The 22278-nt window shown below is 44.9% G+C and overlaps 1 protein-coding gene across 1 annotated transcript in view; it reads left to right on the forward strand.

Annotated features, from left to right (window-relative positions):
- The window catches only part of pogzb (pogo transposable element derived with ZNF domain b), a 97595-nt gene that overhangs the window by 39541 nt on the left and 35776 nt on the right, over positions 1–22278 (forward strand). Inside the window, exon 5 of the mRNA XM_056286163.1 lies at positions 13938–14040. Coding sequence (XP_056142138.1) covers positions 13938–14040 — 103 coding nt within the window. The remainder of the gene's footprint in view (positions 1–13937; positions 14041–22278) is intronic.

A 22278-nucleotide genomic window follows, 5' to 3' on the forward strand; every position in this document is an offset into this window, starting at 1 on the left:
TCAAATTTCCCAGTCTTTTGTTGCCCCTGTCCCAGCTTCTTTGGAACGTGTTGCAGGCATCAAATTCAAAATGAGTGAATATTTGCAAAAAACAATAAAGTTTATCAGTTTGAACATTAAATGTCTTGTCTTTGTAGTGTATTCAATTGAATATAGGTCAAAAAGGATTTGCAAATCATTGTATTCTCTTTTTACACAACGTCCCAACTTCATTGGAATTTGGGTTTGTAGATCTGGTCCTCCTGCACACCTGTATGGTACTTCCCATGGTGCCCAGTTCAGTCAATACATTAGGATAGGAGAAGGGAACTCTGATTTCAAATCCACCCGCTGCCTTTTGGGTTGATGCCTCTAGGCAAAGGCTAGGAGAAGGAAACACTGACAACAAAACCACCTGCTGCCTTGTAGGTCGATGCCTGTTTAGGCAGAGGCTAGGAGAAGGTAACTCTGAATTCAAATCCCCGGGCACAATCTACCCAGCTGTCAGTACCCGGAAAGGGTAAAGCATTCCCCAGGCGCTGCACGGCAGCTGCCCACTGCTCCTGGCTACACAGCTAGCATGGTTTAAAAGCAGACAGTGAATTTCATTGTATGTATGTACAAATGACAAATAAAGCGTATTCTATTCTATTCTATCAAGAAATCGATCAGCTAAAACAATCGCTCCAAGACCAACAAGGCAAACAAAGCCTTCTTGAGGACATGATGAAGGAAATTAAAGCCCTAAGGGAGCTAAGCAATGAGAGAGATAATAAAATTGTCCTTCTAGACAACCACATGGATGACTTGGAACGAGGATGAACGACATTATTGTCTGCGGTTTGGAGGTTAAACGGCAGTACGCCATGGTACTGAGCCCAGATTGAACCAGTGGAGAACCCATCGAACAGGAAGTGATCTCCATGGAAAACCAGGTGACCACTGTCCTGCAAGACAAGGGAATTGTGATTGACAATAACAACATCGAAGCATGTCACCTTCTCCCTAGGAAAAACAGTAAGAATAAACCATCCAGAATAACCAGATTTGAAAACAAAAAACACAAGGTTGCACCACTCAAAGAAGACTGTTGAAAAGCATAAACGTTTTCTTAAACAAGCATCTGACAAAAAGAAATGCGGACGTTGCCAGAAAAGCTTGCCATCTAAAAAAACAAGGGAAATTTACAAGATACATGGACTGCAAACTGTTAGCTAAAAGGATCCCCGGAGGAGGCTTAAGTGCTGGTCATCAGAGATGAAAAGGCTCTTGAAAAATTTCAGTGAGTACTAAACAACACAACAAGGTTCAACACACCAATCAATAAAACATGCAAAGTAAAACATTATATATGCAACCATGACAAGACCAGACAGTAGTCTTTCATCTCCGGATGGAGATATTGATGATCAGCAAACAGCAAGGATTAGAGAACATGGGGGAAAAAAAAGGAATTAAAGACGTTCAGCTGTTCCGAACACAAATCACAGGATATGGAAAACGATATCGACCCAGAAAATAATTTCTTAAACAACAACTGTCTATACTACACTGGTGATTAGTTTAACATAATGGCCAACTCGGGTCATAAAATTTCAATTATCCACATTAGCAGCAGAAGCCATAATGCCAACTTCCAAAACATCAAAGAATATCTAAGTCACTTCAAGAATCCATTCAACGTAATAGCTATATCTGAAACATGGATTAGCCCTGAGAAAGGTATTGACTTTGAGTTAGCTGAATACGAATTGTCCTCTAAGAACAGCAGGAATAAAAATCGAGGTGGGGTTGCTTTGTATGTGAGCAACAGCCTTATTTACAAGGTGGTAGAAGTTATGTCAACAGCTGTTGATGATGTGCTGGAATGTATCACAACTGAAATCTGTATGGAAAAAAGAAGAATGTTATTGTAAGTTGTATATACATAGTTTGGATATATGTGTTTTAGTTTGGATGTATGTGTTTTACTTTGGATATCTGTGTTAGTTTGAATATATGTGTTCTTGTAGATCTTGTAGTTTTTGGATGTGTTTTTGTCATTGTGTTGTACTGCTGTGGGCTGGGGAAAACAGCATTTAATTTCATTTCATGCACTTGCGTACATGAAATGAAATGACAAATAGTTTTCGTGATTCCTGATATAGATCACCAGGATTAAATATTGAAATACTTAAGGACTGGATAGAAAAAAAATGTATTCAAAATCAACACAAAAGAATATGTTCATATGTAGGGATTTCAATATAAATCTATTACATCCAAATAAGCACAATAAGACAGAAGAGTTCGTTAATACCATATATAGTTTGAGTTCTTCATATCCTAAAATCACGAGACGTAGCAGAATCTCACCACACTGTGCCACCTCAATAGACAATGTATTCACAAACATAGAAGGCAACACTGAGAGCGGGCTTTTAATAAATGACATCAGTGACCATCTACCAGTTTTTACAGTTTACGACTAATTTTAGGAGGAACAAAGCTCTCAACAACATTAAACAGGGCAGGAATTATACGACGGCCAACCGGCCAGTGCCATGGATGCCCTGGAGTGTGGCCGTAATGCCCCCTCTAAAATGAACTACCCACATGGCTAGTTTGGCATGCCCTGTTTTGAACTGGCCGTTGTGCCCTTAAAAGAAAGTTGCAATTTCCTCATTTAAAACTACATGCCCCGCAGCACATAAACAAACTCACATTTCCCAGTGTCTTCGTCATCACGCTGGACATCAACAGTAGCGCGAGATTTCTCCCACTTCTGCAAATATATGTGTGGCAGCTAAGCACAAACACAAGCAGCTAAACACTGTAACGTTACAGTGTAAGTATTAATACACGTGTGTTTTTTAAGTTTACCAGGATATTGCTGCATAGTGTTAGCTAACTACGAACGTACATAGTTTAAAACTTAGTCGATGTTTTTTGGTATAAACATTAGGGTTAGCTAATGTGTTAGCTAGCTAACGTTACTCATCTTGAATCTTGCTAACGTTAGCTAGCAGTTAACGGTAGCTAACGTTACAGTAATCATGGCAAGTAAAAACATTTGTATTCTTACTCCTGAATAAGCGCCTCCATATTCAATTTAACTTACCATATCATTGAGATGTCATTTTCAGCCTGCCAAGGTTGTGAGTAACGTTAGTTAACTGACTAATTATAGAATGGGTAGTTCCGGCCACATAACCGTTATTATATTGCAAAGCAGGTAAATTGTTGGCATTTAATCAACAGCTATGGCGAAGTATAACGTTAACGTTACTGTATTTAATTGCAGCAAACATAAAATTGTGCTAGTGGATAGTGGGGGATACGATAACATTACATATTATCTATGGTCAGTGTAGAATAGTCGAAAACTGGTAAACCTGATCCTAGACTCATTACATGTAGTTGGTTGCCCTCTTGTGGCCGACAGCTCTTTGGCATTTGCTGTGAGATCTGATGGGTTGCTACTTTTTCAGCGCTATGCCACGAAAGGAGCGCACAAAGCGTGAAATGGAAAGGAAATGAGATAAAATTGTGAGTAAATATTGTAAACTGGAAACCTTTTTCACTAGGTAAATTGAGCCCAATCTGTATACAGCATTCAGTAATATTCAATTTCCAGTTTATAGCAATAAAATAAATGGAATATAAATTGCACAATAAATGCATCAAATATTGAATTAATTATTAAAAAATATAATTAAAATTATTAATAAATTAATTAATGAAAGGATTAGACCATTGATTAATTAATTCAACAATATATTTGCAGGGCCTCCAAAAATCAGGGACACACTGATCAAGAAGACTCACGGGTACCCCAAAGTGGTCAGGATCAGTCAGAATCACAAGAGCCACAAAGTGATCAGGGTCAGTGAGAATCAGAGCCCCAATGTGATCAGGGTCAGTCGGAGCCCCAACGTGATCAGGGTCAGTCAGAGCCCCAACATGATCAGAATGTGCAGGTGCCCCAAAGTCAGCGGCCTCAGCTTGAATCAGTCCCAGCTCCTACAAATGCAGCAGCACCTCTGTTGCAAAAAAGAAAAACAAAGCCAGCCACACTGGAGTCATGGGGCTATGACTGGCTTTGTTATGAACATAGTGGGCACATTACAAAAGTTTGGTGTCGCACATGCAGAGAATACTATGCAAAAGGGTCAAGGAGAGAGTTAAATCTGGGGCTTGTTCAAACCTGCATTGCAGAGGCGTATGTTACTGGAACCAGTAACATCAAAAAGGATACTGCAAACACGCACAACAACTCAGAAATTCACACTGATGCAGAAAAGGCTTTGTTAAACCCACCAGCCTCAACAGAAGCAGTACAGGAACTGCAAAGCTTAAATGTCAGGATGCAGGACAAAATGTGCAAACTGTTCGACACTGCGTACACAGTAGCTTATCGTGAACAGCCGTTTACAGTGTACAGCACTTTGGTTTCCATGGAACGCAAACATGGAGTTCAGCTCGGTGAAACGTATGCAAACACCAAGGCTTGCCGTGTCTTCATAGGGCATATTGCTGGTAGCATGAAAGAGGACATGGAGCAGTTGTTCCATCGTGAGCCTTTTTATTGCTCTGTGCTATTTGATGGTAGCACTGATAAGTCAACATCAGAGAAAGAGGTGATCAGTGTCAAGTTAATTGAGAACGGCACTCCAAAAATAAAACTGCTTGGAATAGCAGAACCCACCACATGTGATGCAGAGGGAATACACCGGGTCATCAAAGAAAAATGTCAAGAACATCAGCTTGACCTCAGCACCAGTGTTATTGCAGCAGCAGCCGATGGAGCATCAGTTAACTTTGGTAGTGAATGGATTCCTTACAACATTGCAGTCTGACACACCATGGATGGTGAAGGTGCATTGTGTTGCCTATCGACTTGAGCTGTGCTTAAAAGAAGCATTCAAGGAAACCTTTTTCGCACAAATTGTTGAACTTTTGATGAGCCTTTACGACCTCTACAGAAGGTCAGCAAAGAAATGGAAGGAACTGAAAGAAGTGGCAGCCATCCTCCATGAACATGTCATCAAACCAGCATCGAAGGAAGGTCTTGACCTGCCTTACCACCAACTTCAAAAGTGCGGTAACAGTTTCAAGAATATGCGTCTGGCCAACGTCAGGACATCCAGGCTGCACTCAGCAAAGATGAAGGCTTACGTGAAGCAAATGACATCATGCAAGTTCATTCTCTACATGGCACTGTATCAAGATTTGGTTGACGACCTGGCAGACCTCTGCTTGGATTTCCAGAAAGATGATCTACCAATATCTTCTGTCAGGAGCAAAGTGGTCCTTGCCTAAACTGGATTAAGAAGACAGACACAATCCCCAGGTCTGTACCTGCGACCTGTGCTGGCTGCTGGGAACTAGGCTGTGGGTGAAAAGTCAGCCTTCACCTACCATGGCGTAGAAGTCCGTGCTTAGCCCACATATGCATTCAATGGGCAGATGAAAGCAATTGTGGAGAAGATCATTTCTTGTGTTGGAGACCGGTTTGCCACTTTGAGCAGTGATCCAGTTCTTCTAGTGGCAGAAATCTTTGACCCCATCAGCTTCCCCACTGATGATGCAGCACTGTTAGAATATGGCACACAGGAAATTCAGACCCTGTGTGACCATTTTGAACCATTGCTCATTCTGAGGGGATGCAATACAGCACACGTGGAGAGAGAATGGAGGAAAGTAAAGGACGACATCAATCGGCACCGCAAGCGAGAGAAGTTCCTTCCTCTCTGGCAGAAAATGCACTCTGAGGAAAGAAGAAATGTATGCCAACCTACTGCACTTTTTGCACATTCTACTGGTCTTTCCCATATCAACGTCACAGGTTGAGCATCAGTTCTCTGCTGTGAAGGGGTTTCAGGGTGACTGGTGCTTGAGCTTAAAAGCTTCAACAATCGAGGATCTGCTACACATCGCCACTCAAAGTCCTAAGCCTGAAGTGTTTGATAGCGAAGCTGCGATAAAAAGATGGTGGGCAAGCGGAATAAAGAGGCATCCAAATGTTCAGGCTTATGGCCCACGGAGTCGTTCTGAAACACCTGAAGAGGATTCCTCTGACTCAGAGATGGAGTTCAACAATTAGGCTAATCAGCTATATAGGGAACAGGAATCTTTTTGAGACGTGGCCTCAGCCATTTCCCTATAACCAATTTTGTGACTGCTCCTTTGATCTCAGACTCAAATGCTAATAGTTACAATGAGTGTGTTGAAACTTGTTCAGATTAATTTTGATCACCCTTAGCCCATTTTACCATTCACTTGAGTACTTCACTGCTGTGCCTGTGGTCTGATGTGATTTGGACCCAGACAGCATTTTGTGGAAGTCAAACATTCAGTGTACAGTTTAAATAAACTAAGTACTATTTTTAAACTCACTGACTCCTAATTGTTGATTGTATACTGTTTTGTCTTCATACAATATAATTATCAGTTATTGTTATTGCACCATTGGTTTTGGCCTTGGTGCCCTACATTTTGGCCGCGATGCCCCAATAAATTTGTATTCATTAAAGGCCAAAGTGGCCTTGCCCTAAAAATGACTTAATTCCTGGTTAAATATATGAGTAAGAACAGAGGAATCCATAAATGCTTTCAAAAATGAATTACTAACACATAACTGGAATATAGTGTACAAAGAAAAAGACAATGACAAAGCTTAGGATTCATTCCTAAACATATTTCCATCCTTAAATGACAGAAATTGCCCAATAGAACAATTCAACAGTAAACAGAAACATAGTCCATGGATCAGAAAGGGACTACATAATCTTAAGGGACTAGTAATGCTTGTCATAAAAAAAAAGAGAAAAAAGCTCTATAGTCAGTCAGTCAATCCGTCAAGTCCATCCATTATCCAAACTGCTTATCCTGCAGTCAGGATCGCGGGGATGCTGGAGCCTATCCCAGCAGTCATTGGGCGGCAGGCAGGGAGATACCCTCGACAGACTGCCAGGCCATGACAGGGCGGAGTAACTGTAGTATTAAGCTCTATGAATAATTCATAAAGCACAGAACCATTGAAGCAGAAATAAAATACAAAATATATATTGTGGCGGACACTAGGGGCTATGCCTCTCACCCAGCAGGACTGTGAGCTGGGGGCGTGGTTTACGTTCCCGGGCTCGCCGGTGCAGGGTTGTTCCTGCTGCAGTTGGTTTTTGGAGTTGAGGAATAAACATCAAACTCGCCTTGGTCTCCTGTGTTTTTCCTCATTCCTGCCACATTGGTGACCCCGACGTGATCATGTTTGGAGCAGAAGAGGAGTGTGAATCCACTTCGGCCACGCCGCCCCAACTCTCACAGCCGGCCGTTCTCGCCGTGGCTGTGAAACTCCCAGAGTTCTGGCAGAGCGACCCGGCCTCGTGGTTCCAGCATGTCGAGGCGCTGTTCCACCTGCGTGGAATCTCCGCGGACAACTCCAGATACTATTTGGTCGTCGCTGCGCTGGACCAGCAGTCCACACACCAGGCCATGCAGCTGTTGCGCGCCCCTCCGCAACACGATAAATACGTCGCCCTCAAACATCTTCTGCTCCGGAGGTACAGCCTATCTACCGCAGAGAGGGCAGATAGAATCCTTTCCCTATCCGGTTTGGGCGACGGGACGGCTGTGGATCTCATGGACAATATGCTGTCGCTGCTAGGCTCAGACGAAGGTGGGTTCCTTTTCCCGCACGTTTTCCTGCGCCAGCTCCCGTCTCCTGTGCGCGCGGCTTTGGCTAACTCCCCGTGTCTGGCCGCTGGTGACTGCTGAGGTTTGGCTGAGGAGGCCGATCGGGTCCTGCTGGCTACCAGACGGTTCTCTGTGCAGAGTGTGGCATCGGAGCCTCTGCAGCCGACGTCGGAGGACGTGGACCCGGCAGTGGTGGCTGAAGTGACTGCCCGGAGACGGCGCGGGAGAGGCCTCTGTTTCTTCCACCAGCGGTTCGGCGGCAAGGCGAGGCGCTGCGTCCCTCCGTGCACGTTTGAGGCGGCGGGAAACTCCAGGGCCAGCGCTCAGTAGCAGTTGTGGGCGCTGGCGGACGTAGTGAGCTGCTCTTCATTAAGGACACGATGTCAGGAAGACGGTTTCTGGTGGACTCAGGCTCGCAAAAGAGCCTACTCCCTCCTGCTAAGACAGACAGGTCGGCCGAAGGCGGCGGCCCACAGTTAAGTGCAGCTAACGGTTCGTCCATTGCGACGTTTGGCACAAGGTTGGTGACTGTTTGCTTCCACGGGCGCCATTTTGAGTGGGACTTTGTAGTGGCTGCCATTACTGTTCCTATTATCGGCGCGGATTTTCTGTGTGCTAATGGTCTGCTGGTTGATGTTGCAAACCGCCGTTTAATTGATGCTGTGTCTTTCGCCACTGTTCCGTGCGAGACAGGGGGAGCTGGGCCGTTAACACACGCTAACTTTTTAGCATCAGGGGATGTTTTTCAGCGTTTGCTGCCGGATTTTCCATCGGTGACTACGCCTGCCTTTTCCGCCGCGGTTACTAAACACGGGGTAGAACATTTCATTCCCACTCTGGGACCGCCAGTTTTTGCGCACGCGCGGTGCCTCGACGCGGTAAAATTGGCTATAGCTAAGGAGGAGTTCGCCATCATGGAACGTCTGGGTATAGTGAGGCGTTCCAACAGCCCGTGGGCCTTGCTGCTTCACATGGTGCCCAAGGCGGATGGGTCGTGGTGGCCTTGCGGCGACTTTCGCCGCCTCAACAACGTCACCGCCAATGACCGCTATCCCATCCCACACATACAGGACTTTTCCATATGCCTGGCAGGTACCACTATTTTGTCTAAGGTGGACCTGGTGCGCGGCTATCATCAGGTTCCCGTGCGCGCAGAGGACGTGCCCAATACTGCAGTGATCACCTCGTTTGGGCTTTTTGAGTTCATGCGCATGCCTTTTGGCTTGAAGGCGGCAGCGCAAACCTTTCAGAGGCTGATGGACTCGGTGTTACGTGACCTTGCTTTCGTGTTCGTTTATCTCGACGACATATTAGTGGCCAGTCCGTCAGCTGAAGAGCACCTGGCGCACCTGAAACAGGTTTTCCGTCATCTGGACGAACACGGCCTGATAGTCAACCCGGCCAAGTGTCAGTTTGGACTGCCGGTGATTGACTTCTTGGGTCACCGCATTTCGCCGCAAGGCGCGGTCCCGTTGCCTTCTAAGGTGCAAGCGGTGGCGGAATTTCCCCGCCCAGTCTCTGTTAAGGCATTGCAGGAATTCTTGGGCATGGTGAATTTCTATAACCGTTTCCTCCCTTGCGCTGCCCACCTCCTTCAGCCACTTTACGAAGCCCTGCGGCTTAAGAAGGCTAACGACCCTGTCGACTGGACTCCCGAACAGGTCCAGGCCTTTGACGGAGCTAAGTGCGCCCTGGCTAACGCTGCCCTCCTCGCCCATCCCACACCCACGGCGTCCATAGCTTTAACAACCGATGCATCTGACATAGCCGTGGGGGCTGTGGCTGAACAGCGTGTGGCCAATGCGTGGCAGCCACTCGCATTTTTTAGCCGCAAACTGCAGGATAGCAAGCGCAAGTACAGCGTTTTTGACCGGGAGTTGCTGGCACTGCACCTTGCAATCCGGCATTTCCGCTTCCTGCTGGAGGGTCGCCCATTCACGGCTTATGTGGATCATAAGCCGCTGACTTTTGCCATGTCCAAGGTGACTGAGCCGTGGTCTGCTCGTCAACAGCGCCACCTAGCGGCGATCTCCGAGTTCACAACGGACATTCAGCATGTGGCCGGGAAGTCCAACCCTGTTGCTGATTGTCTGTCGCGTGTGCTTGTGTGTCCTGTGCACCTCGGTGTGGATTTCTCCGCTATGGCTGCCGACCAGCCCAGCGACCCGGACGTCCTTGCCCTTAGGTCAACGCGTACCGGTCTCAAGTTAGAGGACGCTGTGATGCAGGAAGGCAGCCCTGCCCTCTTCTGCGATGTCTCCACTGGCCGTCCCTGCCCCGTGGCCAGTGGCCTGGCGCCGTCGAGTTTTCGATTCGATTCACTCCCTCTCGCACCCTGGAGTTCGGGCGTCGGTGAAGCTGGTCGGTTCCAAGTTCGTCTGGCCTGGCCTCCGCAAGGACGACAAGGGGTGGGCAGCTGCATGTGTAGCGTGCCAGCGCGCTAAGGTCCACCAGCACACTAAATCGCCCCTCGAACCGTTTCCGATCCAGGCCAGACGTTTCGACCACGTGCATGTGGACCTGGTGGGCCCTCTACCTTCTTCACAGGGTTTTACGCACCTGCTCACAATGGTAGATCGGACCACCAGGTGGCCAGAGGCTGTCCCTCTATCCTCCACAACATCCTCGGATGTTGCACGCGCTTTTCTTTCCTCCTGGGTCGCCCGTTTCGGCACTCCGTCAGATATCACCTCAGACAGGGGCCCCCAGTTCGTGTCAGAGCTCTGGTCGGCACTTGCGCGATCCTTGGGTATGCAGGTACACTGCACTACCGCGTATCACCCTCAGGCTAACGGCTTGTGTGAATGTTTCCACCGGTCGCTCAAGGCAGCGCTGTGTGCTGCGCTCTCAGATGGTAACTGGGTGGATCGTTTACCTTGGGTTATGCTCGGGTTGCGTTCGGCTCCTAAGGAGGACCTCGACGCGTCACCCGCTGAGCTGGTGCTCGGTCAGCCGCCCCACGTCCCTGGGGAATTTTTGCCTGGGAGTTCCGCTCCTCGACCCCGTCCGGCCGTTTATCCTTTTTTGTCCGACAGCACTCGGGTTCCAGGCCCCGTTCACCACTGTTTTCCGCGGTCATTCGTGCCTGCAGAGCTCATGTCGGCTCGTTTTGTTTTTGTACGGCATGATGCTCACCGCTCGCCCCTCCAACCCCCATACGATGGCCCATTTCGGGTTCTTGAGACGGGTCCTAAGGGTTTTGTGCTAGATATGGGTGGGCGTAGGGAGCGTGTCACGCTTGATAGGCTTAAACCGGCGCACAGGGTGGCAGGCGAAGTTGTGTTTCCGGCCCAGGTTCCCCGTCGGGGTCGTCCTCCTTCCAGGACCCTGGCAGTGTCTTCACGGGTTCAGCGTTCTGCTTCTCAGCTGGCTTTGGACTGTGTTTCACCTGTTTCGGCTGAGGGACGGCGCAGCCATTATGGCAGGCTGCTTAAGCCTCCAGTGAGACACTAATTTTCTTTCCAGGAGTCCCTTCTGGGTGTTCGGGGGGGTCGCTGTGTGGCGGACACTAGGGGCTATGCCTCTCACCCAGCAGGACTGTGAGCTGGGGGCGTGGTTTACGTTCCCGGGCTCGCCGGTGCAGGGTTGTTCCTGCTGCAGTTGGTTTTTGGAGTTGAGGAATAAACATCAAACTCGCCTTGGTCTCCTGTGTTTTTCCTCATTCCTGCCACAATATACATATAAACAAGCTAACTAACATTATGAGGATATGCAAGAAGGAATACTAAAATAAAGAATTAGAGACAAATAAAAACAAAACCAAAGGTATATGGAATGTGTTGAATAGTATTATTAGAAATGGCTCTAAAAGCCCAAGCTGCCCTCAATACTTTCCAGAAAATAAGCTTATAAATAACTTGGAAGTTGTGGTCAATGGATTCAACAGATCCTTTGAAAAAAAAAAAGATCAATGACACACAAGCAATCACAGATGGGAATGATAGTGATTATGGGAACAGAAATCCTAGTTCCATTTTTCTTAGAGCAGTAGGAGAAGGAAATTGTGGACATTGTAAAGAAATGCGAGAACAAAAACATCTACTGACTGGAATGATTGATATGACAGTAGTTAAGAAATTAATCAAAGGTATTGCAAAACCACTAACGCACATTTATCACATGTCCTTTCAATCTGGCAAAGTTCCAAGCAAACTGAAAATCGCAAGTCATACCCTTATATAAAACTGGAGATTGACACCAATTTACAAACTACAGACAGATTTTATTATTGTCACAATTCTCCAAAATATTGGAAAAGCTATTTGCTGCTAGACAAGAAAATTTCATTAAGAAGAACAATCTGCTGACCGATAGCCAGTACAGGTTTCAACCAAATAGACTTACATCTCTGGTGCTCGTTGAATGAATTGAAGAAATAACTAATTGCATAGACCAAATAAAGTTTGCTGTGGGAATATTTATAGATCTAAAAAGAGCTTTTGACACTACTGACCACAACAGATTAATAGATAAATTGGAAAGGTATGGTATCAGAGGGGTGGTACAGAATTGGCTAAGAAGCTATTGAAGTAACAGGCAGCAGTTTGTAAAGATAGGCAAACATAAATCGTCATGCATGGATATGACTTTTGGTGTACCTCGGGGTTGGTTTTAGGTCCAAAACTGTTCATTCTGTATTTAAATGATTTATACAAGATACCAAAACATTGAAATTTGTTTCATTTGCGGATGACACGAGTATATTTTGTTCTGGTGAGAATTTACAGCAGCTTTTGGAGGTGACCACAGTCGAAATGGAAAAATTACAACGGTGGTTTGACAAAAACAAATTATCCTTAAATCTGGACAAAAAACAAAGTTTATGTTGTTTGGAAATAATGAACACCAACATAAAAGCAGTGATTGACAATGTCCAACTAGAAAGAGTATATGAAAATAAATTTCTAGGTGTGATACTAGACCACAAAATCTGCTGGAAACCTCACATAACGTGAGAGCAAAGCTGGCAAAGAGCATTGCAGTCATGGAAAAAGCAAGATACATTCTGGATCATAAATCATTGTACACTCTGTATTGTTCATTTATTTTACCATGTCTGATCTACTGTGTGGAGGTATGGGGTAACAATAAATATAAAACCAACCTACAACCATTACGTATATTACAAAAAAGAGCCATAAGGATGGTTAATAATGTAGGATATCGTGAACACACCAACAAGCTATTTTTAAAGTCAAGTGCCTTGAAGTTCAGGGATTTAGTAAAATTTAAAACGGCATAAATAATGTTCAAAGCAAGAGACAATCTACTACTGAGTAATACACAAAAAATATTCTCAGATAGAGAAGGGGAATATAATTTGAGAGGGAAATTCCATCCATCCATTATCTTAACCGCTTATCCTGCTCTCAGGGTCGCAGGGATGCTGGAGCCTATTCCAGCAGTCATTGGGCGGCAGGTGGGGAGACACCCTGGATTTAAACGTCAAAAAATTATGTGTGATAATTTAATAATAACGCGGCCCAGAGAGCAGGATAAGCGGTTTGGATAATGGAATGGAATGGAAAATTATGTGTTCGTACAACTTTGAGCATGAGCATTTCAATCTGTGGGGTAAAATTGTGGAACAGTCTGAGCATGGACCTCAAAGTACACACATTGCACAGTTCAAGAAGAGGTACAAAGGACTGATTATCAAGAGCTATAGGGATGATGAAGAGTTGTGTTAACTGTTTTGAGTTTTATTTATCTCTAAACATTTCTTATTACTTTTTTTCTTTCATTTTTCATTCTATGACACCGAGTGGATATTTGGATTACAAGTAGTATTGAGATCTGTTTGTTCTTGGTACATGACATTAGGATGTGTTTTTGATGGGGGGGGTTTTCTCATTGTTCACAGTACTTGAGTTTGTATTGTGCAACACAACTTGCATTGAATTTAACTATACAGTATAGTGGGAATTGAGTTTGAAATGTAGTAGCTGAATTAACTTAAGAGTAGGTGAGAAGGGGTAAGAAAAAAATAAGTGTGTACTTCCTCCTACTCCTTTTCGAACATGTAACAAATAATCAGATGCATAGAGAGATTTGTTGACTGAGTTTGATGTGTGGATTTGTTGATCACTTCAGATTATATCTGTATGTTATATCCTGCTTATTTACATGTACGAAATAAACCGTTCATTCAAATAAAATGAGTAGAATAGTCTGGATAGCTGATGAATTCAATAACAATAATATTAACAATATAAAAAGATGTACATATGCTTTCTATGCTAGCACTGGCTGTGGCGTTTGTTGATTCTCTGCTGTGTCTACAGGGTTTTCCTGTCCAGAACATGAGGCCGGTGTTGAACCCCCTACCTCAGCTGGTTCTGAACTTCCAGCCGGGCCAAACCATGCAGCCTGTTACCCTGATCCAGCGTAAGATCTGATTCTGTAGTGTGTCTGTCTGACCTGAAGTCAGTGTACTGCTTACAATGTGTACTTACAGTGCATCCGGAATGTATTCACACCCCTTCACTTTCCCCACATTTTGTTGTTACAGCCTTATTCCAAAATGGATTAAATTCCTTTTTTTCCTCACCAATCTACATACAATACCCCATAATGACAAAGCGAAAAAGGTTTTGTAGAAATTTTTGCAAATTTATTAAAAATAAAAAACTGAAATATTTAATGTACATAAGTATTCACACCCTTTACTCAGTACTTGGTTGAGGCACCCTTGGCAGTGATTACAGTCTCAAGTCTTTTTGAGTATGAAGCTACAAGCTTGGCATACCTATATTTGGGGTATTTCTCCCATTCTTCTCTGCAGATCCTCTCGAGCTCTGTAAGGTTAGATGGGGAGCGTTGCTGCACAGCTATTTTCAGGTCTTTCCAGAGATGTTCAATGAGGTTCAAGTCTGGGCTCTGGCTGGGCCACTCAAGGACATTCACAGACTTGTCCCGAAGCCACTCCTTCATTGTCTTGGCTGTGTGCTTAGGGTCGTTGCCGTGTTGAAAGTTAAACCTTCGCCCCAGTCTGAGGTCCTGAGCGCTCTGGAGCAGGTTTTCATCAAGGATCTCTCTGTACTTTGCTCCACTCATCTTTCCCTCGATCCTGACTAGTCTCCCAGTTCCTGCCGCTGAAGAACATCCCCACAGCATGATGCTGCCACCACCATGCTTCACTGTAGGGATGGTATTAGCAAGGTGATGAGAGGTGCCTGGTTTCCTCCAGACGTGACGTTTGGCATTCAGGCCAAAAAGTTCAATCTTGGTTTCATCAGACCAGAGAATCTTGTTTCTCATGGTCTGAGAGTCCTTTAGGTGCTTTCTGGCAAACTCCAAGAGGGCTGTCATGTGCCTTTTACTGGGCAGAGGCTTCCGTCTGGCCACTCTACCATAAAGGCCTGATTGGTGGAGTGCTGCAGAGATGGTTGTCTTTCTGCAAGTTTCCTCCCATCTCCACAGAGGAACGCTGGAGCTCTGTCAGAGTGACCATCGGGTTCTTGGTCACCTCCCTGACCAAGGCCCTTCTCCCCCGATTGCTCAGTTTGGCTGGGCAGCCAGTGCCAGGAAGAGTCCTGGTGGATCCAAACTTCTTCCATTTACGAATGGAGACCACTGTGCTCTTCCGGACCTTCAAAGCTGTAAACATTTTTTTGTACCCTTCCCCAGATCTGTGCCTCGATACAATCCTGTCTCGGAGGTCCACAGGCAATTCCTTTGACTTCATGGCTTGGTTTCTGCTCTGACATGCACTGTCAACAGTGGGACCTTATATAGACAGGTGTGTGCCCTTCCAAATCATGTCCAATCAATTGAATTTACTAGAGGTGGACTCCAATCAAGATGTAGAAACATTTCAAGGATGATCAGTGAAAACAGGATGAACCTGAGCTCAATTTTGAGTGTCATAGCAAAGGGTGTCTATACTTATGTACATGCAATATTTCAGTTTTTTATTTTTAATAAATTTGCAAAAATTTCTACAAAACCTTTTTCACTTTGTCATTATGGGGTATTGTGTGTAGATTGATGAGGGGGGAAAAAAAAGGAATTTAATCCATTTTGGAATAAGGCTGTAACATAACAAAATGTGGGGAAAGTGAAGGGGTGTGAATACTTTCCGGATGCACTGTATGTCTAGGGCTGTACAATATTGGGAAAACATGCGATATGCGATAATGTTCTTGGATATTGTGATTACAGTATGACCCGTGATAAATAAACAAATATTGAAGTATACATTTTTAATGTATTTCTGCATTAGGTTTGCTGCTAACACAGACCCCAGACAATGAACAGCCTATGCACACTGAATAAAAAAAATGGAATGCATTATTTCCATTCCAACATGTTTTTATTGAAAAAAATTCTCCTGGCTAGAGCCACTATACTGACAATTAACAAATACCACCAACTTTGTTGCATGGCAACACAGGAACATTTAGGCCTATTTAAAGCAGCTATATTATTTATATTATATTATAAATAATCACGTAACAGTCTCAATTTAAAACTGATGTCTTGCCAGTTTTGCAGAATGAGTAACTAATGTTAGAATTTTATTTTTACATTATATTTTGTGAAATTATATTTCACGTGTGTCTGTGTGTCAGCCCTGTGATGGCCTGGCGGCCTGTCCAGGGTGTCTCCTGCCTGCCTCCCAATGAGGATAGGTTCCAGCATCCCCGCGACCTTGACAGCAGGATAAATTGTTTGGATTATTGAGGGATGGATGGATGGATGGATTATATTTTGTTGTTACTGAGGTGGAATCGGCCAAGTGACACTACCGTTTTTTTCCAGAAGGGGGCACCAAAGTCAACACAAACTCCTAGTAGTATCTTTAACTACTACTACTACTTTCGGCTGCTCCCGTTAGGGGTCGCCACAGCGGATCATCCGTTTCCATTTCTTCCTGTCTTCTGCGTCTTCCTCTGTCACACCAGCCACCTGCATGTCTTCCCTCACCACATCCATAAACCTCCTCTTTGGCCTTCCTCTTCTCCTCTTCCCTGGCAGCTCCATATTTAGCATCCTTCTCCCAATATACTCAGCATCTCTCCTCCACACATGTCTAAGCCATCTCAATCTTGCCTCTCTTGCTTTATCTCCAAACCGTCCAACCTGAGCGGTCCCTCTAATATAATCGTTCCTAATCCTGTCCTTCTTCGTTACTCCCAGTGAAAATCTTAGCATCTTCAACTCTGCCACCTCCAGCTCCGCCTCCTGTCTTTTCGTCAGTGCCACTGTCTCCAAACCATATAACATAGCTGGTCTCACAACCATCTTGTAAACTTTCCCTTTAACTCTTGCTGATACCCTTCTGTCGCAAATCACTCCTGACACACTTCTCCACCCACTCCAACCTGCCTGCACTCTCTTTTTCACCTCTCTACTGCACTCCCCGTTACTTTGGACAGTTGACCCCAAGTATTTAAACTCAAATGCTTTTGTCATCTCCACTCCTTGCATCCTGACCATTCCACTGTCCTCTCTCTCATTCACGCATAGGTATTCCGTCTTGCTCCTACTGACTTTCATTCCTCTTCTCTCCAGTGCACACCTCCACCTCTCCAGGCTCTCCTCAACCTGCACCCTACTCTCGCTACAGATCACAATGTCATCCGCAAACATCATTGTCCACGGAGACTCCTGCCTGATCTTGTCCGTCAACCTGTCCATCACCATTGCAAACAAGAAAGGGCTAAGAGCCGATCCTTGATGTAATCCCACCTCCACCTTGAACCCATCTGTCATTCCAACCGCACACCTCACCATCGTCACACTTCCCTCATACGTATCCTGCACCACTCCTACATACTTCTCTGCAACTCCTGACTTCCTCATACAATACCACACCTCCTCTCTCGGCACTCTGTCATAAGCTTTCTCTAAATCTACAAAGACACAATGCAACTCTTTCTGGCCTTCTCTATACTTCTCAATCAACATTCTCAAAGCAAACATCGCATCTGTGGTGCTCTTTCTTGGCATGAAACCATACTGCTGCTCGCTGATCGTCACCTCTCCTCTTAACCTAGCTTCTATTACTCTTTCCCAAATCTTCATGCTGTGGCTGATCAACTTTATACCTCTGTAGTTGTTACAGTTCTGCACATCGCCCTTGTTCTTGAAAATCGGTACCAGTATGCTTCTTCTCCACTCCTCAGGCATCCTCTCACTTTCCAGGATTGTGTTAAACAATCTAGTTAAAAACTCCACTGCCATCTCTCCTAAACATCTCCATGCCTCCACAGGTATGTCATCAGGACCAACTGTCTTTCCACTCTTCATCCTCTTCATAGCTGCCCTCACTTCCTCCTTGCTAATCCGCTGAACTTCCTGATTCACTATCCCTACATCATCCAACCTTCTCTCTCTCTCATTTTCTTCATTCATCAGCCCCTCAAAGTATTCCTTCCACCTTCTTAGCACACTCTCCTCGCTTGTCAGCACATTTCCATCTCTATCCTTGATCGCCCTAACTTGCTGCACATCCTTTGCAGCTTGGTCCCTCTGTCTAGCCAATCGGTACAAGTCCTTTTCTCCTTCCTTAGTGTCTAATCTGACATACAACTCACCATACGCCTTTTCCTTTGCCTTTGCCACCTCTCTCATTGCTTTACGCTGCATCTCCTTGTACTCCTGTCTACTTTCTTCATCTCTCTGACTATCCCACTTCTTCTTTGCCAACCTTTTCCTCTGTATACTTTGCTGTACTTCCTCATTCCACCACCAAGTCTCCTTGTCTTCCTTCCTCTGTCCTGATGACACACCAAGTACCTTCCTAGCTGTCTCCCTCACTACTTCTGCAGTGGTTTTCCAGCCATCTGGCAACTCTTCACTACCACCCAGTGCCTGTCTTAACTCCTGCCTGAACTCCACACAACAGTCTTCCTTCTTCAACTTCCACCATTTGATCTTGGGCTGTGTCTTCACTCGCTTCCTCTTCTTGGTCTCCAAAGTCATCCTACAGACCACCATCCGATGCTGCCTAGCTACGTTCTCCCCTGTCACCACCTTGCAGTCTCCAATCCCTTTTAGATGGCGCCTTCTACATAAGATATAGTCCACCTGTGTGCACTTTCCTCCACTCTTGTACGTCACCCTGTGTTCCTCCCTCTTCTTGAAATATGTATTCACCACAGCCATTTCCATCGTTTTCGCAAAATCGACCACCATCTGTCCTTCCACATTTCTCTTCTTGACTCCATACCTTCCCATCACCTCCTCATCACCTCTGTTCCCTTCACCAACATGTCCATTGAAGTCCGCTCCAATCACCACTCTCTCCTCCTTGGGTACCCTCTCCACCATGTCATCCAACTCACTCCAGAATTCTTCTTTTTCATCCATCTCACACCCAACTTGCGGGGCATATGCGCTGATAACATTCAGCAATAAACCTTCAATTTCCAGCTTCATACTCATCACTCTGTCTGACACTCTCTTCACCTCCAGCACGCTCTTGACATACTCTTCCTTCAGAATTACCCCTACCCCATTACTCCTCCCATTCACACCATGGTAGAAGAGTTTGAACCCACCTCCGATACTCCTGGCCTTACTCCCCTTCCACCTGGTCTCTTGCACACACAGTATGCCTACCTTTCTTCTTTCCATCATGTCAGCCAGCTCTCTCCCTTTACCAGTCATAGTGCCAACATTCAAAGTTCCAACTCTCACCTCCACATGCCTACCCTTCCTCCTCTCTAGCTGCCTCTGGACATGCTTTCCCCCTCTCCTTCTCCTTCGCCCAACAGTAGCATAGTTTCCACCGACACCCTGCTGGTTAACAGTACCGGTGGCGGTCGTTGGTAACCCGGGCCTCGACCGATCCGGTATGTAAGTCTTATTTATGATCCGCATATTTGATTTGGCAAAGATTTTATCCTCCCCATTTGTACGGGCTTGGGACCGGCACTAAGGATGCACTGGCTTGTGCATCCTCAGTGGCTGGGTTCCTAGTAGTATCTTTAACTAAACAGCAATAATTGAATTTTAATATTCACTGCTCCCCTTAAAACATTTTCTTCTACTCTAACTGAACAAAAATATCCCTTACTACCTAGATTGTTGAAATAAATAAATAAAAATCTGAAAACTAATTAAATAAATGTAAACATCATTTAAATCCAACTGCAATGTCTCTCATTACAATAGTCGACCCGTTTTTCTGCCCACCAAGTAGCTGGGGTATGAGGGGGAGGCATTTAAGAAGGGTGTAACTGGCCGCCAAATTGGGAGAAAATTATAAAAATTGAAAAAACAAAAAGAATTATCTACCTTTATGGCAAGTTCTTGGCCAGGAAAACTAAAATGAGGAACAATCTACAACAATGTAGTTAAACTCAACTTAGAAGTGTTGGGGAACAAATACCATGTGTTGACCCACATTGTAGGGGTAATAGGCAATGCAGTGTAGTGTGTGTGTGCGTGCGGCACTTGTGTAAGCATGCTTTATTATGGCAAGTTCTTGGCTAGGAAAACCAGCATGTTTACTTTGTTAGGTTTTAAACATGTATGTTGAAATGTTACAACATCTCCTGATGTACTAAAAAGCCTGTCTGAAGGGGAACTACTTGAAGGTATACAGAGGTACTTCCTGGCTAGTAGGCTCAGCTGTGGGAAGCTGACCTGGTGGAGTTTCCACCAAGCCAGAGGGTCTGCCCTACTGTCAATGGTGGGGGGCAGCAAATAGCTGTTGAGTTCAGCTTCCACAGCTTGCGCCAGTTGCTCAGAAGATGAGGCTGGGACTAGGGCTATCTTAAAGAAACTGCCGAGTGATTTCTTTGCCTTCTTCACAGTGGCACTGGGTGGCTCCATGTTCTGGGCCTCTGGGTCAGTGGGGCTTCTCTCCTAGAACAGACAGAAGAATGTATAGGGAAAAAAATACATTATTATTTTTGCACTACATATTCAGTTATGTCATGTTCCATTCAAGATCACGCAATATCTGATTTGTGTATGTGAAATATTTTATCCCACCAGCCCTCGTGTCAAATAAACGCTATAACCTAATTTACCTTCCGTGCTATTGCTTCCCTTTCTGACATCACCCTGGTCTTGATGTCTGGGACCTTTTCGCTGCTAATGTAGCCGACTTTAAATCTGGGATCCATGAAGCATGCCATGTCCAAAAGTTATTGGGTTGTTGGGTTGTCATACTTAGTGTTCATGTAGTCCACCTTAATGGACTTTGTTACATCACTGTCTTCTTCCTTCTCTGCAAGAACTGATGTCTTCATCAGAAGAAGGACTGGTTTCATGTATGAAACACTCGCATAACTCTCACCTGAAAAAGCATCAGTAAATTCTTCCAGAGGCTGTAATGCCTGGTTACAGACTCTAGTATATCCAGTTCCTGCCAGATGGGAACCAAATGCCTTGATTTTCTGTCTGCTGAGAGGGCATCAGATAAGGCCCGCTGCTGCTCCAGGACCCTCTCCATCATCTTCTGCCTGGAACCCCACCTGGTTGGGCATTCTGTGATGAGTGTGTGCTCCGGGAGGTTGTACTCCTGCTGTGCTTCTTTCAGTGTCACCTTCTGTTTCCAGCTATGGCAGAAATGTCCCACCAACTTTTTGCAAAGCCAGCAGCTCAAGCAATGCGGCCATCATCTTTAACAGCCTTTTTGGGGAGTGGGGAGAAGACAAGACACAAGACAAGCGTTTATTATTTAAAACCTACCGCTAAACACAATAACTGCAAAAAATATATATACCATAGTTTTTAACTAAAACCATTAAAATCTAGTAACAATACCACAGCATTTGAGAGACTACAATCACCTACCATTTAGTAGCCTAACTTGTGCATGCATGAGCTTAAAATCAACATGCTATACAATACAGTCTCTGCTGTTCATTTTTCATGTCTCACTTTGCTCTTTATGCTACTCTCGCAATCACTTTTTTTAAAATTCATCCCTCCATGTGTGTATTCTCCACTGTAGCCTCTCCTCTCCTATTGTCTCCTCTCCCTTCTCCTGTCTTCTCCTCCCTTCTGTCCTGTCTTCCTTATCCTCTGCTCTCACAATTGAATCACAAATTCATGAACTAATAGATGACAAAATGGGCATATTATCTTCTATCATGTCAATTAATAATTAGGCCTATTCAAGCTACAAAACAATAAGACTACAATATAGACTAACGTTAGTGACATGCAGATCAATTTATTACCAAAGTTATTTTAAACACTTACCGATGGCAAGATGCAGCCTGTAGCCGAAACATTTAAAGTCCGACCCAGTTGTTGAGTTCGGTGGCCTTCACAACATTGGTGCTGTTGTCCATAGTGATACTCACTTGTTACTGTTCATGCAACTCCCAGCGGGCCAACACCTCACGTAATCCAACAGCTATATTTTCTCTGGTGTGCGACTCTGGGAAATACAGTCTCTCGACACCGGGTTTTCAATTCGAAGTCTTCAGTGAGGAAATGCACCGTGAGACTCATGTAGGGCTCTGTCATTCGACTAGATTAGAGATTTGTAGTAACTGCGTAGTACTCTGGGAAATACACAGTCTCTCGACACCGGGTTTTCAATTCGAAGTCTTCAGTGAGGAAATGCACCGTGAGGCTCATGTAGGGCTCTGTCGTTCGACTAGATTAGAGATCTGTAGTAATTGCGTAGTATGCAACTTGACTCAGTTCAGACTT

The sequence above is a fragment of the Lampris incognitus genome, chromosome 9 (assembly GCF_029633865.1).
Source record: "Lampris incognitus isolate fLamInc1 chromosome 9, fLamInc1.hap2, whole genome shotgun sequence".
NCBI classification, from domain to species: domain Eukaryota; kingdom Metazoa; phylum Chordata; class Actinopteri; order Lampriformes; family Lampridae; genus Lampris; species Lampris incognitus.